The sequence below is a fragment of the Leptonotus elevatus genome, chromosome 4 (assembly GCF_054856555.1).
Source record: "Leptonotus elevatus isolate MCC_2025b chromosome 4, RoL_Lele_1.0, whole genome shotgun sequence".
In the NCBI taxonomy this organism is placed as follows: Eukaryota; Metazoa; Chordata; class Actinopteri; order Syngnathiformes; family Syngnathidae; genus Leptonotus; species Leptonotus elevatus.
In genome coordinates, this window is record NC_141242.1 from 14,888,270 (window position 1) to 14,911,550 (window position 23,281).

Below are 23,281 nucleotides of genomic sequence, written 5' to 3' on the forward strand. Positions count from 1 at the left end.
CGCAAAACATTATGAAGCGCTTCCTCCCAAATCCTTATCATTTCCTGCTTCGTAAACTGTAGTTCCTGCATTGACCCAGCATGTAAACAAGACCATGTGGCAGGTAGGGCCATGAATTTAGATAGCGTAGATCAGTGGCTTGCAGACTTTTTACACCAAGTGCCACCTAAAAATAACATTTAGCTTTCCAAGTACCACAATAATGACCAACATTAAAATACAGAAGCATAGGTTTTATTCCTGAAACCTGCATTTGGTCAAATTAAGTCACCGAAACATTGTGCACGGTTAGGACATGAACACTGCTCTTAAATAAAGGAAAATGTACAAATATATTAGAATGATGATTACATTAAAATGTGTAGCGCAGGTTAAAAACAGTACTTGTTGAAATGTTTGGAATCAAACAGTTCTGAAAGATTAAATGCAAATGTATTCTACTACAAAGTTGAATACAACTGAATTGTACTGAATAAATCTACTGTACTAGATTTGAAGTTTTTAACCATACATTATACACAGTTTGAACATTTAGTTCAATGATTCTATGTGTAACACTAAAGGGAGCCTATGCGCTACATTCACACGTTAGGTCTTAATGCTCAATTCCGATTTTTTGGTGAAATCCGATTTTTTTGAGTAAGTGTTCACATAACCTGTTAATTGCAACCTCAGTCTGTCTGATGTGTGGACGTAATGTGTCCCCAAAGTGACCCGCATGCGCAGAAGAAGATCCAACGTCACTCACAACGTTGTGTTTGCGGAAGTAAATAAGTATGGTCCAGCATGTCAGGAACACGGACTTTTATAAGTCTGTCGTCGGGGCTCATATTTTTACCATCTCATATCTACAGAGGAGTGATGCAGGAGGAGGTAGAAATAATATTTTGTGAAAATGAGGTGAGCCTGTTCGAGCGCCTCATCTCACCGAGACCGCTCCTTTTTTTTCCCCCCTAACGATGACGTCACATCATTGTCGAGCGAAATAAATGAGCCGTCTACGTGGCTAAATTACTAATATCACCACCACAAGTGTCATTTTTATTCTTCCTGTTTCAGTGAGATTAAATTAAAGTCAGATATAAAGTCACAACTGTTACTCGAAACAACTTTGACGATTCCCGTGCGTCTCCCAAGCCGTGCAGACCTCAAGCATAAATCAAGCTTAATGCCCCCCGTCCGCGCGCGAGTGCATATTGGACTTTGATGACGTCGAGGTCGGATATATGCGACCTAGCCGTTCAGACTGCTGTCGCATTGCAAAAAATTCGGATACGTATCCGATCTAGGACCACATATGAAAGTGACCCAGGTCGGATATGAAAACAATCGGAATTGAGCCGTAAGACTGGCATAAAAAAGTCAGATACAGGTCACATTTGGGAAAAAAAATCCGATCTGGGTTGCATTTGCCTGCAGTGTGAACATAGCCATGTGTCCTGTGCCACAGTTTGACAATCACAGAAGTAAATCTTTGTTAAGAAGAATTACTACTTAAGAACACTCCTGTAAGCAGATTTTTTTAGCACTGTAAATCACTGCCTGCTGCTATGTGTCATATTATTTTGTCACCGTCTCACCAAACTGACTGATTTACTTCCCCTGCCAGTTGTGCCCAAACTAGAGAGGGAGAAATGTGACTCCGTACGGCAAAAACCTCTGCCAAAGAATTCTGATGAGGAACAGCACCAAATTTTCTCAAGATTTACGCATTGTTCAACCCAAAAATGTCAACCAAATTCGACCATCCTTTGACCATGTTAAGAGTGTAAAAACAAAACTCTTCGTATCAAGATTTAATCGGTTATTATACCCATGATTAATGATCATAATAATCTGAGCAGCAAAAAAAAGTGTGATTAAAACATAACCTCCTGTCACCTTTTTATAAATGTTCCTTGATGGCTTGGGACATGCAAATGTACATCTATGGGGGGCATCTATAACACCCCTCTGCACCCCATTCTTCTTGAAAATATCCAATTTAAATCTTCTAAAATTCCAGCTTCTTTTCTTGAAAATATGACTGATTTTACTAATTTACTATGACTAAAATTATGTTTTTGTTTCTCAAAAATATCCGATTTAATAAATTATATTCATGGAAAATATACTTTGAGATTTTGACTTTTCCATTTTAAATATGACTTTATCTTTGTGTAATTACTAATTACATTTATTCATTGAAAATAGCTGATTTTATTTCCTCATACTCACAAAAAGGTTCCAATAAAACGATGGCCAATACACGAACATACACAAAAATCTCCTATGTAATAAATTTGTTCTTTTTTGTTTCATTAGATGAATCTAAATCAGCACAGTCTTCTACTTTCTCAAAAAAAACAAGTATTTTCACAAAACTATGGTCCTTTAAGGACAAATGTCCCACGGAGCCCTGGCCAGGAAATAAGCAAAGAGTTTATTTGATAGGAGGGGAATTAGGACTGGAGCAGGAGTGCGTAATGGGGATGGATAGGAGGGCTTGGGCCTGGGTCAAAGCCACTTAGAAATCGTTGAGGAGGTACAAGCACGGCGGGTCTATAAGAGTGAGAAAACCTTTAAAGGCAGGAGAGAGAGAGAGAGAGAGAGAGAAGGGCTCTGGAGAAGGAGAAAACAAAGTGAGATCATTCATTTCCATTATCACGATTAAAAACACCATTCAGGTTTGTAGTGCTTTTTAATTTACATGGGAAAGCGGAGTGAGGAAGACTAATGTGGGGGAATCCACCATCGTGATCACCTCGGCAAGACCAAGCGAATTAGTGTCCCTAGTCTCAGTGCAACGCTGCTTCAAGGCCGGCCACAAAATCTGACATTTCACGCATAAATAAACTCCTATATGTCGTCGTCGTCCCCCCCCCCCCCTTCTTCTTCCATGTGCATTAAGAAACTAAATTAAAGACATGAAATGTAAATGTGCTAATTAAATAATATCCTTCCATTCCTAATAAAAATGTCACATTCCCCTGTGGAGAAATACGTACTCAAGAAAATGGAAATAGCCTTGACACTTGGATTAAAACACTATTGATGCCATTAAAATGCTAAGTGGGTCCAGCCAATTGGCATAACCACATTTCACTGGTGGAATGTCAAAGGAGCACACAAGTAGAAGCAATTACTATAAGAGTATTGTTAATTACGAGGTACTGCATATTTAATACATGGTTGAGTAAAACAAAGGTTATGTTAATATGGGTATAATAAGTATTTAAAATGTCGCTGTCTTGTAAGCACAATGTTTGATAATTCTCTGGAGAAAAAGCTATTTCTTGGTTCCATTCAGAGCAGATTATATATGAACTAAAATGCATCACATGCACACACAAAAAGTTCAACACAGACTCTGCTTCTCATTATGATGTTTTTAAAAGCAAAATTGGGCATTTGTGGAGCAATTTAGATGGTTTAAAGGCTTAGCGAGAATGGCAGCGTGGACCTCTTGTGCACTCTTGTGGTGAAAACCATACCACAGACCTACCAATTATTCCCCCTTTTATAAACATTGTATTTGAAGGTAATTGTCTGCTTTTCAGGTTGCAGAATTTTGTCAATGTATATTGTGCAGAACAAGTCACCTGAATTTAGTAAGGACTCATTAAGCATACACATTCTATATTATTATTATTATATATTCTAATAAAAAAGCTCAAGCACCTTCTATAATGCTTTTTAAAAGTCTACACACCCCTGAGCAAATTCCAGGTTTTTGGAATACGTAACGAGACCAAAGTAAATTTCAAAATGTTACCTTTTTCCTGTATGAGTCATTTGGGAGGGGATCTTTTGAGAGGGTAAGTAAAAATAAACCACTGAAATTGGGCCTCGGTTGGGGAAATTATTATGAACAGCTCCAAACACAAGTTTGTGTGAGCACAAAAACTTTGGAGTTCAGCTAAATAGCAACCCAAAAAAAAATAATGTTTTAAACACTGTAGCATCTGAACTTTATTAGGGCTTACGCTGAGGCAATTTAAATGGTGCCACGCATGTGTGTGCTGTCATTTAAAATGAGTTTGAATGTGTCTGGTTAATTCTGAACAGCCACACCCCCAGTTATAATGCATGCTTGTGCAACATCAGTATATAATTTGTTTGTTCACTTTCCATCTTTACTTTTTTTCAGTCGAGTTGTGCGGGTTATTATAGGTCGCATTAAATGTAGAATACGATTTGAAATCATTCATCTTGGTCTCTTTTTTATATCACTAAAACCTAGCATTTGAACAACAGGGATTTGCAGACTTTATATCCACTGCATATTAGACATATGTACAAAGAAAAATTGGCAAGCTGTTTTGACCTACATTATCTAGTTTGACTGGAGTAAGGCACAAGTTTGATTTATTTCAAGTTTTCGCCATGCATAAATGGGTATGAGGCCCTGATTTTTAAACAAAATTAACAAGATACACACAATGTTGATATATCTAGAATTTATTTATTTATTTATTTGTTTATTTTTACCTCAAAGTTTTGTGTTTTTCTTCAAAGTATGATAAGTATAAATAATGGTGTGATGTGTAATTGCTTTGGTCAGGATTGTGAGTCCCTTCATTCTCTGTGATCCCATAAGTACTAGAAGAACCAAAAGAATGTGAGGGGGGAAAAAAACACAAGAAATAATTTAGAAGTATTTGAAAACAGGGTATTACATTTCAATCACAAAGTTTATTAAAGTTGACCATGTTCATTCAATCAGTTTCTGTTGGCAGTGGAAATAGTTGAATTAAAATAAAAGACACATTTGCATGAGACTGCATATCATTTTTACACAAGCCATTTGTTAATATGAGCCTCGACAGATAAATGGGAGAAACATCAAGGAGAGGGAGGCAATTAAGTTCAGAAGCTCCATTGTTTCATCAAGGTCCCAAGGAAGCTGTAAATCTACTATAGTGCTCCATCTCATAATGTACATACAGCAATTAGACAGCCCTGCAACACTTCCTTTCTACAAAGCATTTGAATATAAAGACAATTAAGCATTTTATGTTGATTTGATTTCCCCCGAGCTGTCGTTATCAGTCTTGAACAAGCACAATGTTTGAAGTGAAGGCAGACACCTTCCTCTGTTCTCTGAGTTCAAACTACAACCAACAAAGGGTGGAAAGGAAATACATTGGTTTCAATGGGATTTGATGGTGATTTACAGAGTTACACTTTTGCTGGCAGGCTACCTGCATTTGTTGCGGTTAACAATGACATCCAATTCAGCTCAGCTAATGAACTTCCGTACAGTCATGTTCAGCATTAACGGGGTGATTTGTTGGGTGTTATGTCTTACACTTAGAGGCTAATGTTGATGAATGCCCGGCTGTGACGCATACTTTTATAAAGTGATACCACACTGCCACCCGGTGATGCTTTTGTGGAAATACAACTACTGGAAGTAGCAAAGAGAAAAGTCCTGCAATGTCACACTCAAAGGGACTATGGGTCCAGGATGGACCATTTTTCTCTTAACAAAAACAAACAATGTATTTTTTGACCAGGAAAATGAAACTAGCTTGCATTTTGAATTACAGTATATCAATTTGTTTGGGAGAAATCTATATATAACTAACTAATCTTAGAACACCCCTTCTCATCGGCCACCCACCCTCCATCCATGTCTTTATGTGATGTCAGCGAAAGAAGTTGAGACAATTAGTTCAGTCTAAATCACTGACCGTACATTCTAATTATGTCAGAAAATCACGTTCAAACCTCACCAACATGTATGTGGACATTTCTACATATGCCCACGTTAACCTATGAAAATATCAAAATGATAATCCTCTCCAGAGACACTTACTATAAAAGAATGATGAAATGTGTAAATGGGGAAGTCTTTACCTTCTAATAAATTACATTTATACAGTGCCCTTTAAGACACCCAGGGATGCTTTTGTGTCAAACAAAGAAAAAATAATAATAGTTCATAACACCAGTCGGAATAAGATGAGAGGCACCACATTGCTTTTTGCGATGCCGGGGATGTCTTGTTCCATTAGGCCCCAGCCAGGGGGTCGAGACCCCTTGCTCAATGCTTGTTCACTGGCCCCGATCTCAGAGACATCACATTGCACAAAAAGCCTCAGCCAGAAACTCGCAATGTTGGCCGATCACAGTGTTGAGCGCTGTTCTGTGGAAGACAGTGTCTGTGCCAGAGTCGATCAACCACAGAAACAAGTCGGCCTTCCATACCACTGGGCTCCCGGATCCTTTGCGTAAGCCTCAGCAGGGATAGCGGCACTGCCGGCAAGCTTCAGTGGCAGCTGCGCGATGGTGAAGTACTACATAGCCCTGGTACCAAGACGATGATGTACGCGTGAGAAAGTTTCCAACGATTGCCAAGCCCGTGGAGCCAAATAGCCGAACAGAAGCACCACAAACAAAGCCGTAGAAAAGTCATGGTCCGACCAAAACACTTCATCTTGCCAGTCAGAATCATTGAAATTGTGGCTGCAAATTACACTCCTCTACTTGATCCATCCCAAGTGTTTTGTTTTCCTTAATTCTTCCGAGATTTGTGAGGAAATTGACACCCAGCAACCAAGTAAACAACACAGCATTTGGCTTGTGTTGTTCTCGCATTGACGTCATCAGGTTCATGCTTTTTAGACATGTAGAATGTAGTGTTTTTAGAACTGTTGAATACCGTCAGAAAACAAGCCTAAAATCCCTACTGAGTCATTTTGCAAAGGTAGTTTTACTGCTGACATCAATTTTAAGTCCAGAACCACAAAATAAGTGCCAATGTTTCCTCTATTGTTGGGGTCCTTTAATACCAACTGCCAAGACCTTCTTGGGCACCTCTAACTTCCAATTTCAATGAGTTTGGTGTGAAAAACTACAACAGATACCTTTGGGTGAACTAAACTGCAAGCCAACAACATTCTCCTCATTGAAGACAAAAAAATCCCACAAAATTCCCAAAACAGTTGCAGCTACAACATGTTGCAAATTTCCCTTAGTGTTGGCAAACTTGGCATAATAGTGAGATGTCCCAAAATTTCTGGCTTAAAAAGGACCTATGTTAAGCATTTTTTCAATATTAAAAAAAAAAATCACAGAGGTCGTATGTAAATTGATCTAAGATTGTCTTTGCTATAACCTGAGCTAAAAATTAAAAAAAAGTCAATTTAAGAAATGAAGCCTGAAGTTTCAGATAAATAAATAATTTTTTATACAAATCTTACAGAGTACATGTACAAGTTTACTGATAAGTATTGTCTAAATTGTTATTGTATTGTCTAAGTTTAAAAACAAAAATTATATCGCAATAATCAATATTCGTATCGGGATTAATTGGCATCGAATCAAATCGTGACCAATGAATCGTGATAAGCATCGAATCGCCAGATACTACGCAATTCACACCCCTTTTATATATATATATATATATATATATATATATATATATATATATATATATTGCACAAGGGTTTTCCAATATCTATTGCCCTTCTGATGCAATGAGCAAACACCTTGTACTTTTAAATCGCTGGTGTGTTAGTTGTTGGAAATGGGCCTCTATACAACTATGTAGATATTGCACCAAAAACCAGACATTTGCAGCTACAATCGTAACTTACCACATTAACAATGTATAAATTGTATTTCTGATTAGTTTAAAAGTTATCTTCATAGAGAAACTGTGATTTTCTTTTAAAAATAATTTCTTGGTGACCCAAAACTTTTGAACGGTAGTGTTATATTTTATATATATATTAGCCAATTTAAGAAATAAGAAAATTCATATACACACAATACTGTATATACTGTACATGAACACAATTTTTACAATACCCAATATGTAATTCAAGACAAAGAAGCAGAAAACTACTTACTACTACTTACTACTAAAATAACTAAATTTAATAAGTAATATAATATAAGGACCGTAAACTGTATGATAGTCTTATATTAATAATGCTGGACATGGAAATTAACAGTCACATTGTTTGTCTATTTCCCAATGATAATTTACACAACTTTAAATATGCTGTATAATAGTCTTATATCAGATAATAGCGAGCATGGGAAACAGCAGTTGCATACCTTTGTTTATCTCACAAGGATAAGTTACACAACTTTAAGCTTTACCGTTGCACGCTTTTAATAACAAAAAGTATGTACTGCTCAAAACTTTTAAAAAATACGTACGTAAGTTGGAAATTCATTCGTCAAGGTACCGTTGTATACTGTAAAATGAACTCACCAATGCCGGAGTTGCCGCCCGTAATCAGGACCACCTTGTCAGACAAATCATGACCTTGAAGGATCTCGAGAGCCGCAGAGTTACCATCATAGCGTTTTGGCTTCACCATCATATCCTCCACAGTAAACACTTGGCGGGGGTCGAAATAAGTGCTCCTCTTATTGATGTGGCTGGCAGTAAGAAAAAGATTGGACAAAATAAATGTATATTCTGTAATGTTACAGTTATGGACAAACAAACAGAATTGATTAAAATTATGTAAAACGCCATGCTGCAAGAACATCACTCTACTTACTCAACGTAAACTATTTGACCGTGTTCATTGGTGTTTTGCTCCCAGCCATACGGCAAATCTGTTTAGAGAAATAACATACACTACATACTTTCTGTGGGGTATTATATATAAGAACACCATTTACAACAATTAATTCATAAAAACTTGAATTAAACTGGAAAAATAAATAAAAACAATCAAACCTCCAGCACAACGTTTCTTCTTTCCAGTCTTGGGGTGTTCCCACTGTGTCCTCATCTCATCGTGGCTTTTAGCACACACACAAGATATAACACACACAAATGATAAAGGTTAGTGAATGTAGTGTGATCGGATCATGTCTATTTTGTTGTATTTGCTCGAGGAATATAATACAAACACATCAATTGGGTTAAACGACATTATACTGCAGGCGCAAAATTAAGGGATGTGTGATACAGTTGTACAGGCTCATTTACGTGCAATATACTTGCAAATACACACTTTTAAAATGCATACTAACACATGCCCATGACTGTTAATTTAACCATGGTTGAGAAGAGTCCACTCACTTTGCATAATAGACCCATCCATCCTTCGTCGATCTTTCCTCCCACCCAGGAGGTAACTCGTCGTCACTGTCAGTATCGTCCATACCGGCGTACTTAAGTGCTGCCATTGGATAAGCGTCTTAAAATGGGAAATTTGGAACAAAAACACAAAGCTATAACTAATACAAGCTACGAGCACAATAACACCAAGCACCTTATGAACAAAATAGCCGAGCAACACGGCGCATGCCGGTACTTCCGCAATAACATAATGACGTCACGCGCGGTGCCTGATGGGATGTTGAGTCTAAAGAAAAGTCCGACGTTTGGTTGTCGTCGTCATTTCCAAGTGAATGTTACGTTTATGTTGTTTTTTTTATACATTTTACTGGTGTAAAATTAATAACAATAACAATAATAATAATAATGTTAGCTATCAAGTTATAATTATTATATTTTGAATTAAATGTTTTTTCAATCTTTTGACATGACCACGTTTCATATTTCTGACAATAATGGTTTGACCAATTATGTGTCTGGTTGGTTATAGGGGGTTAAAATAAGACAGAAGTCTATAGATAAAAGTAGAATATTCATCTATCCATTACGATGTAGTACCATCACATGATTTCATCATTGATTTGTTTTTTAATTTATCATACTTTAATCTTCAAGACCTCAAGTCAGATTAGGTGCATTAGTTTAGTTGTTTGTTTGTTTTTCCTAAAAAAAAATGGTCATCTGATGGCACATTATACTTCCATATCCATACATATACATTTAAAACATGTTCCATTATATTATTGATTCATTAATATATTATAAATAAATAATAATAAAGCTGTTAGTTTTGCTTTGATGTTGATAGTGGCATAAAGATGATGTACTATGATTTAGGGACACATCATCTATGTGCCTTTGAATGATAGTGTTTCGACCTTTCACACTAGACACCACCTATGCCCGAACATGAAATCTGCCTGGTTGTTGCCTTTTAGGCACAGCTTCTACTTGTACCAGGTTATGGTTCTGACCAGGTTCTCAACTGGGCCGTGGAGTGGGGAATGAGATTAGTTAGTGGACCATTTTTATGTTTTTTGTTTGTTTTGTTTTTTAGCCCACTCCTTCTTTCGGCCACTTTGACGACTTTTCCTAAAGTGACACAAAATACACAGAAATGTTTTTTTAAATGTTACTCTTTTGTACAAGTGCTAGCTAGTCAAATTAGGCCTGTGTCTATGGAAATCTATTTTTAATATTCCAGTATATGTTAAATCAATAAAAATGGTGGTAATGGCGGCAGTCTAGAAATAGCACATGCCAGAATTTCTTTTTTTTTTAATGGAACATGGTAACACGTGTTCAAGTGGAAGCTTGAAACAGCCTGGTGATGATCCAAATCATGTACAGATTAATGTGTATATAAAATAATCTATTAGTCCCAGAATGGGGAAATTTGCAATGGAGTTTGAAACAGGCTAGAGAACTGTCTGTGTGTAACTATCACATTTGCACAAGTTCGGACAGATACGTGTACCTGTGGGTCTTTGAAGTGGGAGAATCTCAAAAAAAGAGTACAATAGCCTAAAAATAGGACGGCATGTTATTTGTTACGGGAAAAAGTAAGCACATAAACAAGCAACAATACATTAAAAAAAATTGTTAGGAGAGCTATAGAGAAGAATAGCCTCAACTTCCAAGAAAACAAAAGCTGTATTTGAGCGACAATATCGGCAATCCACAGGTTTATTGTGGTTGACTTGCATGCACCAAATCAGATGTGGGTAAATTATACTCGTGTAGTATGTCGCAACAAACGCTCAAAAGAGGCAATAAAGTCATCAAAACTTCTTTGGAACATGGAGAATAAGCATGCAGCATTCAAAGACAAGGCTTTGAAGTTTTTTGAAAAATAAATAAGATTGCTCCTAGAAATGAATCATTAAAGCAACAAGCACAAAGCTCCCACTAATTACCAAACTATAGTACATTGAGCATAACTATGAATCGTAGTTTTTAATCATTTATTTGTATTTTCTTTTCAATGCCATTCTTCTGTCCATTCTCTTCCGCTTATCTGGGGCTGGGTCGCAGCTTAAGCAGAGGAGCCCAGACTTTTCTCTCCCTAACCACTTCCTCCAGCTCCTCCCGGGGGGATCCCAAGACGTTCCCAAGCCAGCCGGGAGACATAAGCCGTTTGTCAATTGTTCTGATCCGTTGTTACATCCCTGTGGTTTTGTGAAAAGTCATCAGTTGTGGCCCAACTGCTGTTCCAATTGAAAGTACACATAGAGCACAAACCTTTGGAATACCCAGCGGTTGTTCTTGTCGGCTATCTTACCAAGGAAGTATCAATTGGATACTTGTGAAATCTTGGCTCGGAAAATCGTCACAGCCGGGCGCCGGTGAGGGTAAATTGGGAAATTCTTGCGTAAGTTCTTATGAAGACTGTCCTTAGCGAGTTCATGAGACCGTACGCTGCATTCTTCTTATTGAGAAATGGCCTAATTAGTCTCTCCAGCATGTCCTGGGTTGTCTCTGGGGCCTCATCCCTTTGTGACACCTCACCAGGGAGACATCCAGGACTATGCCAGTCTGTCAAAATGGTAAACGCTATGTCTTTACATGAGACCGGCCCATACCCGATTGGATGTACTTTTGTAAAACAAACAAAAACAGAAAATCATTATACTTTGACTGTGTCCAAATGTCCACCATTATCCCCTAACCAATCATTCACCATATTGTCCCACAATGATAGATATAGTAGATATAGATATCGTTTCCTCATTCTGTTCTGATTCCAACTGCCATAAAAAAAAATTGCTCCTTAATTGTTGCATATCACGTGACCATCACTTTGCATTGCTTGCGCCATATTATATTTTTGGGACACACCTACAAAATGTGACCCATACATAATACACTATATAGTGTTAGAAATCAATTCTTTGAGAAGTGATCTCAAAGTGTCTTTAGAAATTTCTGAATAATAAAAGCTTGCAAGAAACTTCTTCACGAGATCTCAACTTTGAGTTTTATTTGAACACGCAGGAAATCAAAGATTTGATTTCTAACAATAGGGAATAGTGTGGACATTCGGACACAGCCTTTGCTTTTTCTGTAAAGTATTAAGGATTCATAATCCATATACTAATATAATATAAAACGGGCTACAAATACATTTGGAAAATATCTGTAGTAAGGATAGACCGATAATCAGCGCCGATGTTCAGCATTTTATGAATATCGGCATCGGCCTCTTTTTTTGTTTTGATGGCCGATATATTAAAAACTCTTTGCTCTGACGGACGCTTTTCTGCTCCGTCTGCTCGGAGTCAGCAGCTGTTGACTCCCTGCAGCATTGGCCCGCCCACAGCACTATCTGATTGGTTGCTCATGCAGTGTTAACAGCCAATAAGCAGCAATTAGCGGCTATTAGCCTGCGAGCTAACAGTATAGCCATTTTTTAGCGGCTATTTGGGAGTTATCCCGGGGTTAGCGTGTGGGTGAACGGTTAGCCCGCAAGCTAACAGCTCGTGAATTAGCAGCTATTTGGGAGTTAGCGTGCAAGTGAATGGTTAGCCCGCGAGCTAACTGTTAGCACGCGAATTAGCAGCTATTAGCCAGCAAGCTAACCGGCTAACTCGCAAATTAACGGCTGTTAGGTTAGCTCGCGGGCTAATTAATAGCTGTTTTTTAACGTCAATTTGGGAGTTATCCCGGGGTTAGCGTGTGGGTGAATGGTTAGCCCGCCGTTAGAACAGTTAGCCCGCAAATTAGCCCGCAAATTAGCGACTATTTGGGAGTTAGTGTGCGGAAGCCACATTATAGATGGTGCAAAAGCTGATGGCAAACAAAAAACCTTTAACATGTTGCAAATCACAAAAGCTGTTTAATAAACATGACCTTGAAGGCATTTAAGCAGTCAAGTGCTGGAGTTTTTAATTATTATTTAATTATTAAAAATGTTGACACCAACTTTTTTTTTTCTGCAAATGTATATCTGCTTCAAATATCGGTTATCGGCCTCCCTGACTACCAATAATCGGTATTGGCCCTGAAAAAAGCATATCGGTCTATCTCTAATCTGTAGCCTTGTTCATAATTGGATTTAGGCATTTATAATGATGATATTCTTGGCTGATGAATGCTTGGAAATTTAATAGTATGTAAGAGTTAAGATGGGTATATTGAGTACATTTTTAAACTTGCCATATAAACTCATAAACCAACTTCTATTGGCCTAAATTGTACATTATGATGAAATGCTTTGCTAACCCTCTATTTGATTCGTCTCCAGTGCGCATGCGCAGCCAAGGGGGCGGGACCAGGACGTGGGCCGACCTCAACTGTAGTGTGTGTGCGCGTGTATTTGTGTGCGTGTGTCTGTCTCCCCTCAACAGACAACCTGACGCGACGTGCTATTTAACGGGGGTGTTTTGTTTTTGTATTAAAACTTTTTTTGTACCCTAATTTGTTCCATACATTCGTACTGTTTCGATGCCGTATTCCGACTCATTCCGCCCCGGGGGACGCACAATTCACTGGCCGTGGAAAAACGACTTGGTTTCTGCCGAAGAGTGTCCGCTTCCCCTCCCCTCGATGAAGCGCTGCGATGCCCTCTGATTTTGTCTCCCTCCTCAGCTCGGACCTCGACCTCAATTCCCCCAAATCCCTCTACTCTAAAGGTAAGTCTCGGCTGAATAACCGCGACGCTAACTGGTTGTGGCCCTGGTTTTAATCAGGGGTAATAATACCTTCTCCTCCATCCACCACCCTTTGCCGTTAGCTCGCCCCCGTTAAGCTGCTAGCTAGCTGGGGTTAGCTTTTCTCGCCGTTAGCCACTTAGCCGAGCTAGCTGACTTAGTTAGCCGCCAATTGGCTCGCTCGCTCGCTGACGGCTACCTGCGTGCTTGAGCTTCCCAGGACACATGCGCGGAGGAGACTGATGTGCTCGGTGGATTTTTGTTTCCTTCGAACGCCTTGTAGTTCCGATAACGACACCACTCTTATCTACCTGAAACGGATTTCTCGTGGGCTTTGCTCCAGATTATATTAGTCGGGAGTACACATACGTGGTAGCTATTGGCGCCCATACTAATCACTAGCTTGGAGCTACCCTGGCATTCTCTGAGGGGAAGTCGCACTCTGATGTACAGTTTACCCCCGTTTATAGCGGGGCATACGTTCCAGACCCACTCACCAGCCATGGTACAAATCCGCGATATAGTGAGACCATATAAAATCTTCTTTCCCCTTCAGGATTGCTCTAATGCATGACCACATTTAAACACATTGGAACATTTAAACTTATTGGAAAACGCTTTACAATATTAATTTGTGGCTGTTGTCCCTCTCGCGCTCACTTTAAAATTGGTGGCAAAGTTCAAGCTATTTGTCACTCACAGTTGTAACTGACAAATAAAACAATTAAAGTGCAACTCAGCCCCCAACCAGACTCTTACTCCACCCATCACTAATATTTGAAAACGGCGCTCCAAGGGAGGCGTTACCTGGAGGACTGACTGTTAAGCTTGATCGAGCTGACAGCAGCAGTGAAACCTACGATCAAAATAATTTCTATACTACCACAAGCTATGCTAAACAAACTATATCCAAATGATATGCTAATAGATCACTAACCTGAAAATCGGTGTTCGAAGATGTTCACAAACACTACTAATCCAACTCCAACTTGCTACGGAGGGCGGCGTCAGCCTCACTGAAGTGACATGGGTAGTACGTGCTCGTCCAAAGAGAGGAAAAACACCAAATTGTGTTTATCCCAGTGTTTAACCTGAAGATGGCGCCACACAATGTTTTTTTTTTTTACCCCAAATAGATTGTCACTTGGTGATACTCTGTGTTCTCGGCGACCCAAAGTGGAACTTTGCTGTAAAAGCAGTCATGACTGTCAGCTGGCATTGCAGATTCGTAGTGTTGCTGTTAGTGATGCACGACGTGAAAAATTTCTACCGATACCAATAACCGATCATTTTCCGCTTTGTATAGTCGATACCGATAACCGCTAAATGTATGGTTTTATATCTAATATTGTCTTCATATAATCTGCAATTTGTGCATCCAGAAATGGAAAAACTAATATTTTAGTAGCTCTGATTATAACAGCAAACAAATTTGTCACTTTCAAATGTTTATTTATTTTCATTCCCTATCATACAAATATTTGTGGTTATTTGCTGTTAAAAATAATGTTTGCAAAATCACTCACTGGCCAAACATTTACCATATGAAATGGCTAACAAATAATCACTCAAAACAAAAAAGTTAATTTGAAAATTAATACAGAACTACAACTAGTTTATCTGAAAAAACAATACATTAATGTATGTATGCAATAGGAATGCATTTAACCATAAGTGCAATAGCGCATGCGGATGAAGTAGGTGAACGGTAGGTAAAATTATATGCATTAACATTTGTCAACCATAACTCTGAAATATCAAAATCAAATAAATAGACAAAAGTGCATACAGTATGACACGCATCCTCCAAAACACCCATCCCTTCACTGCGGTGAAACTTAAGTGTAGTCCGTTGTTGTCGATCGCGCTGTGGATGAGTGGCAACATCATACAGGGCGGGGAGGGACGCATTGGTGAAAGAAAAAGGCAGGTTGTCTAGCGCTATGAGTGTCATAACTTTGGCGTTAATGGCTTTAACCTTTTCACCGTGTTTGGAAATGTTTTTATAGTTGTCAAATGCACGCTGCATAGGGACAGTCATGCACATTGTTGTTAGCTTAGCGCCATTAGCTGCTGCAGCTGCTGCTTCACGTTCGTTCAAAACGGCTTCGTCGCAATGACGGGTTTTCAGTGAGCACAGAAGCCTTCTTTCCCCCTCTTGGAATCGAAATCCTTGTTGAACATGTTTTGATCTTCTGCCATGGAAACAAACGACCACACTGGTGAGGACATTTTGATTGCTTCGTGCTAGTTTGATATAAGTGGTCCTCGCGAGGCCGGCGGCCGGCCCGGTCTTTTTTTTTGCTTTGTTTTTTCCCCCGGCGATGGATGACGTAAGCAGCACGACGTGGTCGTCCATTGTGGGCTGTGGCTGCTCTCATTGCAAACAGTTTACAGGCTTTAATAAATCTATTGGACCTTTTCATCAGATAAAATGTACCTATCGGGCTGACCAAAAATGACGTAATCTATTCCCAAATCAGCAGATATTTTATCGGTTCGATAAATATCGTGCATCCCTAGTTGCTGTTATATATATTTTTTAAGTTCTTGCAGATTATACACTATCCAATATTCTTCTGTATGACTCGTAAAAGCCGAAGTTTTGATTGGAAACTTGGGAACTGTTCTTCGCCAGCCACTGCTTCCACCTACAGTAATTGCCTCCATTTAGATTAGTGCGCCCACAATCAGGACAAGAAAGATTAAGTACTGATGGTGACAATGGGGTAAATCCCATTATATGCGTTGCGTTGGAGTGTTGTTATGAAATATCGATATTTGCCGTCAGTGTAATATCACGCCATGTTGAGGGTAAATAAAAAATATTACAGTCCCATTAGTATTCATGGTATTACTAAATCAACCGTGGCATAAGGCTTGCATTTGTGCAATCACAGTCATCTACTACTGGTGAGAGGAAAAAAGGAATACTAACTGTATTAGCAGTGTTGTCTTGCCAGCCTGTCGGACCTCTACCGGAATTGGAGTCTTCCAATCTTTGCACTAACTACTCAACTAATGTGGTGCCTTAGAAGGAGCAGGGCATTTGGACAGAAAAAGCACAATACCCTAATAGGTGCGTTTTTCAAAAATGTTGTTGTTCTACCCAAAAATTGAGAGGGTGAGTTTGAGTTTTTCCTTGCCCTCATGGACTGTTTAGATCAGGGGATGTTGTTAGTAATGAGTCTACTATGGCCTGTGAAGCCCTTTGAGATTCTTCTGTGTTTAAGGGCTATATACTGTAAATCAATTTGACTTGACTTGTTTTTTGAGGTTGTGTGGAGGGTGAGCTAGCACTAGCAAAGCTGTTTTGTTGGCATGACAAACATCTGTTTTATTTTGTTTTTTGGGGGTGTGAGGCTTGACTCAAATCTGAAGTATCCAAGTCACATGCACAGATTTCACAATGGTGCTGCCACTACATTGGGCTGTCTGGCATCCCCTTGACACCTAATGGACTTGTTGCCATGGGTGCCACCCAAATGCCGCCATCAATTCTAACTGAAGCACCTCAAACGTTGTAGACAAAAGTCCTGACAGCTGCAGTGTTTAATTTCAGAGGGGGGTGCTTTGTCAACTTTGATTATTAAAGCCATGCACAATACTAGGCCTGAACGATTCAGGAAAATAATATCATATAATCCCCCCACCCCCAACCCACTTAAAAAAATTGTGATTGTGATGTCATATGCTTTTTTTCTTTAAAATGTTCTTTTAAATTATTTTTTTACCCAACATTCAATTTATTACAATAAACAATATCAGATCTATTATAGATTGCAGGATATTGAGATAAAGGCAAGTGAACCGTAATATCAGTTTTTGTCACTGGTACAATTGATCTTTTGCAAAAGCCCCGACCGACCCCCTCAGTTGACGCTTCTGGGTCCGACATCCCTCTGGAGACTTATATTGTAAATGAACGTGCCAGAGCATGAGAGTGAGTGTTTTTGAAGCAATACAGGCGCAATTTCTTACAGATCGAGGCAAAGGGGTCTACAGTATGCAGTGGAAGGATATATTTATAATATTAAAATATGCAGAAAAGCGGATTTCGCAACTATCGTCATCATCGTTTTAGGTGATGAATGGTCGATGATAATGATATCCTGATAATATACTAACTGGTGCTCCACTGCCTCGGGGGTTAATGATCAGCCCAGTAGCAGTTGCCTAAATTGCTTTTTGTTATGCTTGCAAAAAAATTGTTACAGTATAGAAATGTCATGTTGTTCACGTTATTGTGAAATCGTTAAGCACAAAAGAAGCGATTGCTAATGAGCTCTTTATTGTCGGCCACGTTGTTGCTGCAAAAAGTAAACAGCGGAATTGGCGTACATTGCTTTGTTCACATCTGAATCGCAATTCATCTAAACATTTGACATGTTTCCCTTCCCTCATTACAAATTATAAACTTTCCCCCTTCAACATGGGACAGACTATCAACTAGCACGTCTTCAAAGCGACCCTGCAACATTTGTATGAGAAGTTGCGAGTTGTGGCTGCTCAACTGTTAGAACACATCTGCTCACAATGCCCCAAGCATCTGACAGTTCCTGGCAGAGAAGAACAACGTGCTGGAGTAACCTCCTTACTCACTGACCTGGCTCCGTGTAATTATTTGCCTCTTTTCCAAGCTCAAGGGGACCTGTTTTAAAGACGTTGATGACTTCAAGATGGCCTTGCTGCAGAGGATTTCGGAAGAATCCTTCCGGAAGTGCATGAAGGTGTGGTTGAGGAGGCTAGGAAATTGCTTTAGATCCCAGGAGGATTATTTCCAAAGGGAAAACATGTCGTTTGGATTTGAAATACAGTATATTTTATGTGACACCAGTCCTGGAACCTTTCTGACAGGCCTCCAAAATAATCCAATCCACTCACATCCCACAGGTGCAGTCACCATTATTGACCATCACTAAAGGCCTTCATGCACCAAATGATGTCAGCCAAATGTGACTGGCGCATAGTGCCCGTGGCGTTGGCCTTACCGTCTGCACACCACGCCGGAGAAATGACGGAAATACAGACCGCAAAAAACAGACACTGACGCAGACTATTAAGTACTTTCTGCTAATGCTGGGCCATATGGCCCAAAAATAAAATCTCGATTTTTGCAGTCATTCAGGACGATTACGATTTTAATCTAATAAATCCAGCAAACATTTATTTAACGGTTTCATTTATTCCAAAATAATTCCTGTGCAAAATGTTATAACAACAACAATAACTGATTCTAAATCAGTTTTAACATAAACTTAGCATTCATAGTTTGTGCTTAAATGCCACAATTAAAAAGTTGGTAGCTATTGTAAACATGTCTTGTAAACCACCCATTCAGCACTCTGCCACTTGTGCAAAATTCAATTTCACGATTTAGCAAATTTTTAACGATTCGATTTTTAAAATGCCGATGTATCGAATTAATTCGATTTATTGCCCAGCCCTAATTTCTGCGTGTGCGTGAGATATGATACCCCTCTTTACCATTGGTGGCGGTAGTCACTATTACTCCTTGTTAGAAAAAGGCAACCGGAAAGTTCTAGATATCAAAAGGTAAAGTTTAGTTATCGCTTTCTTTTTCACAATTCACTCACTATGTACTCCCATGTGAAGCACACCCTTGGGCTTTTTACAGAGTATCGTGTAAAATAGCAGTAAAGCCTACCTGGTATATCCAGTTGCGTCTCCATGTCTTTCCATAGTTTGGCTTTCATCACTCGATCAACATTCCCTTTAGAGGTAATGTAATGCAATGCCGGTCTCTCTTGAACCATAGTGATGAATTCATCTGATCAATCTTCTGTCCAAACAGACATTATACCTTCAAATGCGAAGGGTGATTATGTGCAACATGAGCAAAATTGTAAAGGCTTTCCATCGCTTAATCACCTCTCAGTTTCTGCTTGTTCATGCGGAAGAGGCACATTGCATCTAAAGTTGTAACTAGTTCCGATACCGGTATCGGAAAAGGCCCCGATACTGCATTAAAACAGTAATATCGGCGAGTACTAACAAGTAACATGACGATGCCATTATTTCCAACGACTTTGGATGCAGCATATTGTATCTTGCTCGTGCACGACATTCTCTGATATGTGACGTTTTCACTGCATGCCGAGCCAAGATATCGTTTTCGCCCTTGAATGCTCTGAACCAATGGCGGGGCAGCATTTTCATGTTGAGAAAACAACAACAACTAGGTATCGTGGCCGATACTGCAAAACTGGGTCTCGGAATCAGTATCGGGGGTCAAAAAAACGTATCGCAACATTCGTAACAACACTAACTAGAAGACACTGGTGCATGGAAAGCTTTATTTCGCTAACACTACTCACCTGTTGGCTAAATTTTGATTGCATGTCAGTAAAATTTGGGCAATCATACCTGCCCTATCTGTCTGAGCCACTGTTGCCTTTACAGTTTGATTACACTGAAGGGTGCTTGTGAGCTGACGGTAAACAATTGCTCCGTGACCCTGAAGCTGCTCACCCAAGTCGAATCTATCACATGATCGTTGATGTATTTTTTTCTTTCTTGTTTTTGCATTAGAAATCTGGCGTGTGTATGTATGTATGTATGTGTGTATATATATATATATATATATATATATATATATATATATATATATATATATATATATATATATATATATATATATATTTACATTGTATATGAAATAACAGTTGTAGGTTTATCAATTCAATACATTGTTCTTTTTTTTTATACCAATTGTGTAGTCAAAACTTAAATTAAAAAGAGTTTTTGGTCAATTCGTGTAGGTGCAAAAGTAAGTGAGCCCTGAGCTGCTTTGCTTAAAACAAGCAGTCAAGTAGGATCAGGTAGGACACATTGGTAGCTAAACTAACCACTGAAATGGACCAATGAAATTTTAGCAAAGAAATTGTGCATCACAGACTGAAACAGACAAAACCACGTCACTTTAGTCTTACCCAGGTGAACCCATACAGGTCAGTCATGCTGAGAGGAAGAGAAATCTCAGGGGACGAAGTGGGTAGTGACAGCACATCTGTCTCTGGGTAAAGCTATAAAGTCATCTAAAAATAAAATTAAAAAAAAAGAGCTTCATCATTCCACTGTGAAGCAGATCATCTGCAACTAGAGAACACAGAAATTTACTACAATCCTGCCTAGAAGTGGACGACCTTCTAAAATATCAGCAAGACCCACAAGACATGATAATTCTGGTAAAAAGCCAACTCGAACATCACATCAAGGGATTTGCAGACCTCTTTTGCTGCATCTGGGACACGTGCATGCTTCAACAATCAGAAGAAAAGTCAATCGACAAGGCTTTCATGAGAGGCTTGCTAGGTAGAAGCCTCTGCTCACAAAAAAGATCAAAGCTGCCCGTCTAGTATAATAAGGTTGGCTAAGTCCACAAGGTGCAAATAGGTGAATGTGTCATTACCTTGGATACGTGTTAGATAAGTGCTTAACTGGTGATGGCACTGAAAGTGTTCACTTAAATTAATCAAAGAATTAAATTCCTTGCAAGGAAAGCAACGTTCTTAAATGAGTCAACTCTTCATATCCTGGCAGGGTCGCTAATTCAGAGCCACTTTGATTATACAGCTACAGTATACAGTACAAATCTCGCACAAATATTAAAGAACAAACTGCAAACTGCTCAGAATAAGCTCGTTCGGGTTATTCTGTGTCGAGGACCACAATGGAAATAAGCCCTCTGGCTTTATTGTGTTTTTATCCTCGGGTGGTACCAGACTGAGTGATTGGAAGTTTTGATTGTGTTCTGTCATCAGCAAATAAAAATCAATCAATCAATCAATAGTGTACTGAAGCCTCAGATCTCTTAATATGCAATATTAAAATTGTATCATAGTTCATGCTGTTGTGGATAGTTCAACAGTTAGCTTAGCATTGAGCATTTTACGACTCAAAGAAAGGCCGACCAAGAGGGTGAACTGTGCGTGCTCTCCAGTGAAAACAAAGAGCAGGTAATGGTCTCTCTGGTGCAGGGAAAACAACTCTGAGCTCTCTTCAGAGAAACCTCAGCCAAAACGAATGGAGCCAGTGATTAAGGTCAGGCGTGCAGCCATTTTGTTGTGTGTGTGTGTGTGTGTGTGTGTGTGTGTGTGTGTGTGTGTGTGTGTGTGTGTGTGTGTGTGTGTGTGTGTGTGTGTGTGTGTGTGTGTGTGTGTGTGTGTGTGTGTGTGTGTGTGTGTGTGTGTGTGTGTGTGTGTGTGTGTGTGTGTGTGTGTGTGTGTGTGTGTGTGTGTGTGTGTGTGTGTGTGTGTGTGTGTGTGTGTGTGTGTGTGTGTGTGTGTGTGTGTGTGTGTGTGTGTGTGTGTGCGTGTGTTCAGGTGGATCACACAGTTTTTGCGGTTCAGCTTTGAAAAACTATTTCAAAACTATTTTTTGATGGAATAGCAGACTGTAGCAAACAGTACAATTAGTATTATTTTGTTAATATTGAAGCAAAATATCAACATTCACTGATTCACACTTAGCTGACATTCTCCTGAGCATATTGAAAGAAGGAAAGCTTAGAAAAGGGAACTCAAGTATGATGCATGAGAAGCCAATTACATGCAGGTCACCCTTTCGTCCTGGGCTGAATTTTACTTTAAATTTGAACACGGACGCCTAATTGCATTGCGCAGTTCACACTTCTATTTTTAGCAACAAATGTGTGTGAAACACTCATGCAGTAGAGCGCTGTTAATGAGCAGAAATACCATGGGGGCTTTAACACAACAGAAATAGGGTTGAGCCTGTTTTTTCCATTGTCCACCGTCTGTCAATCAACATGCCAGTGTCCATGCGCCTGTGGCACTTTTACCTGTTTTAGATTGACTTCACTTCTGTGTTTGGCTTATTCACTATAAAAGCTCTTGAATGCCCAGTACATAATCCATCCATCCATTTTCTCAACCGCTTATTCCTCACAAGGGTCGCGGGGGAGCTGGAGCCTATCCCAGCTGGCATCGGGCAGTAGGCGGGCTACACCCTGGCCCGAACTGGTTGCCACCCAATTGCAACCCAGTACATAATATTGTGAATAATATCATTTAAATGTTCATACAGTCATCAGCAGTCATTTGATGAATTGTCATGACTTCCCCTATTTACTCAAAACATCAGTATCAGTCACACACATTCGGGGATCATGTTATTACTCACGACAAGTCAAAAGGTGTGAGCAAGCACAGTCCTGTTACTATGTCTCTTCTAGCCTCACTAACTAACATTACATGCGGTATATCCAGTCGCAACACGTTTTTAAAAATATATATTTTATGTACATTTTCTTGAAAACATTTTGGGTGGTGGCCAGTTTACTTGGGTGACCCGCTCAAGTATTAACATGGTGTGGGAAACACTGCTTATAGCATACACAGATTATACATACATGCATATATAGCAAATGGTTACATAGACTGCTTACAGTGCTTAGATTAGATATATATTTTCCTTGCGTGCACCTCAAATGCAGCTATTGTGTTTGTCATATTTTTTTTTCTTTCTTTAAACAAGTCAGTCAGCAGTTATTCCGTGACGCTTTTTGTTTAGTGTA

The 23,281-nt window shown here is 39.2% G+C and overlaps 2 protein-coding genes across 2 annotated transcripts in view; one reads left to right on the forward strand and one right to left on the reverse strand.

Annotated features, from left to right (window-relative positions):
• The window catches only part of wwox (WW domain containing oxidoreductase), a 181,701-nt gene extending 170,934 nt beyond the window's left edge, over nt 1-10,767 (reverse strand). The window contains exons 1-5 of the mRNA XM_086073320.1: nt 10,551-10,767; nt 9,035-9,152; nt 8,687-8,751; nt 8,505-8,562; nt 8,210-8,379 (exon numbers count right to left, since the gene is read on the reverse strand). Coding sequence (XP_085929446.1) covers nt 8,210-8,379; nt 8,505-8,562; nt 8,687-8,751; nt 9,035-9,141 — 400 coding nt within the window. The 5' untranslated portion in view covers nt 9,142-9,152; nt 10,551-10,767. The remainder of the gene's footprint in view (nt 1-8,209; nt 8,380-8,504; nt 8,563-8,686; nt 8,752-9,034; nt 9,153-10,550) is intronic.
• A 2,593-nt stretch (nt 10,768-13,360) lies between these two features.
• Nucleotides 13,361-23,281, forward strand: part of nfat5a (nuclear factor of activated T cells 5a) — a 33,856-nt gene continuing 23,935 nt past the window's right edge. The window contains exon 1 of the mRNA XM_086073632.1: nt 13,361-13,704. Coding sequence (XP_085929758.1) covers nt 13,632-13,704 — 73 coding nt within the window. The 5' untranslated portion in view covers nt 13,361-13,631. The remainder of the gene's footprint in view (nt 13,705-23,281) is intronic.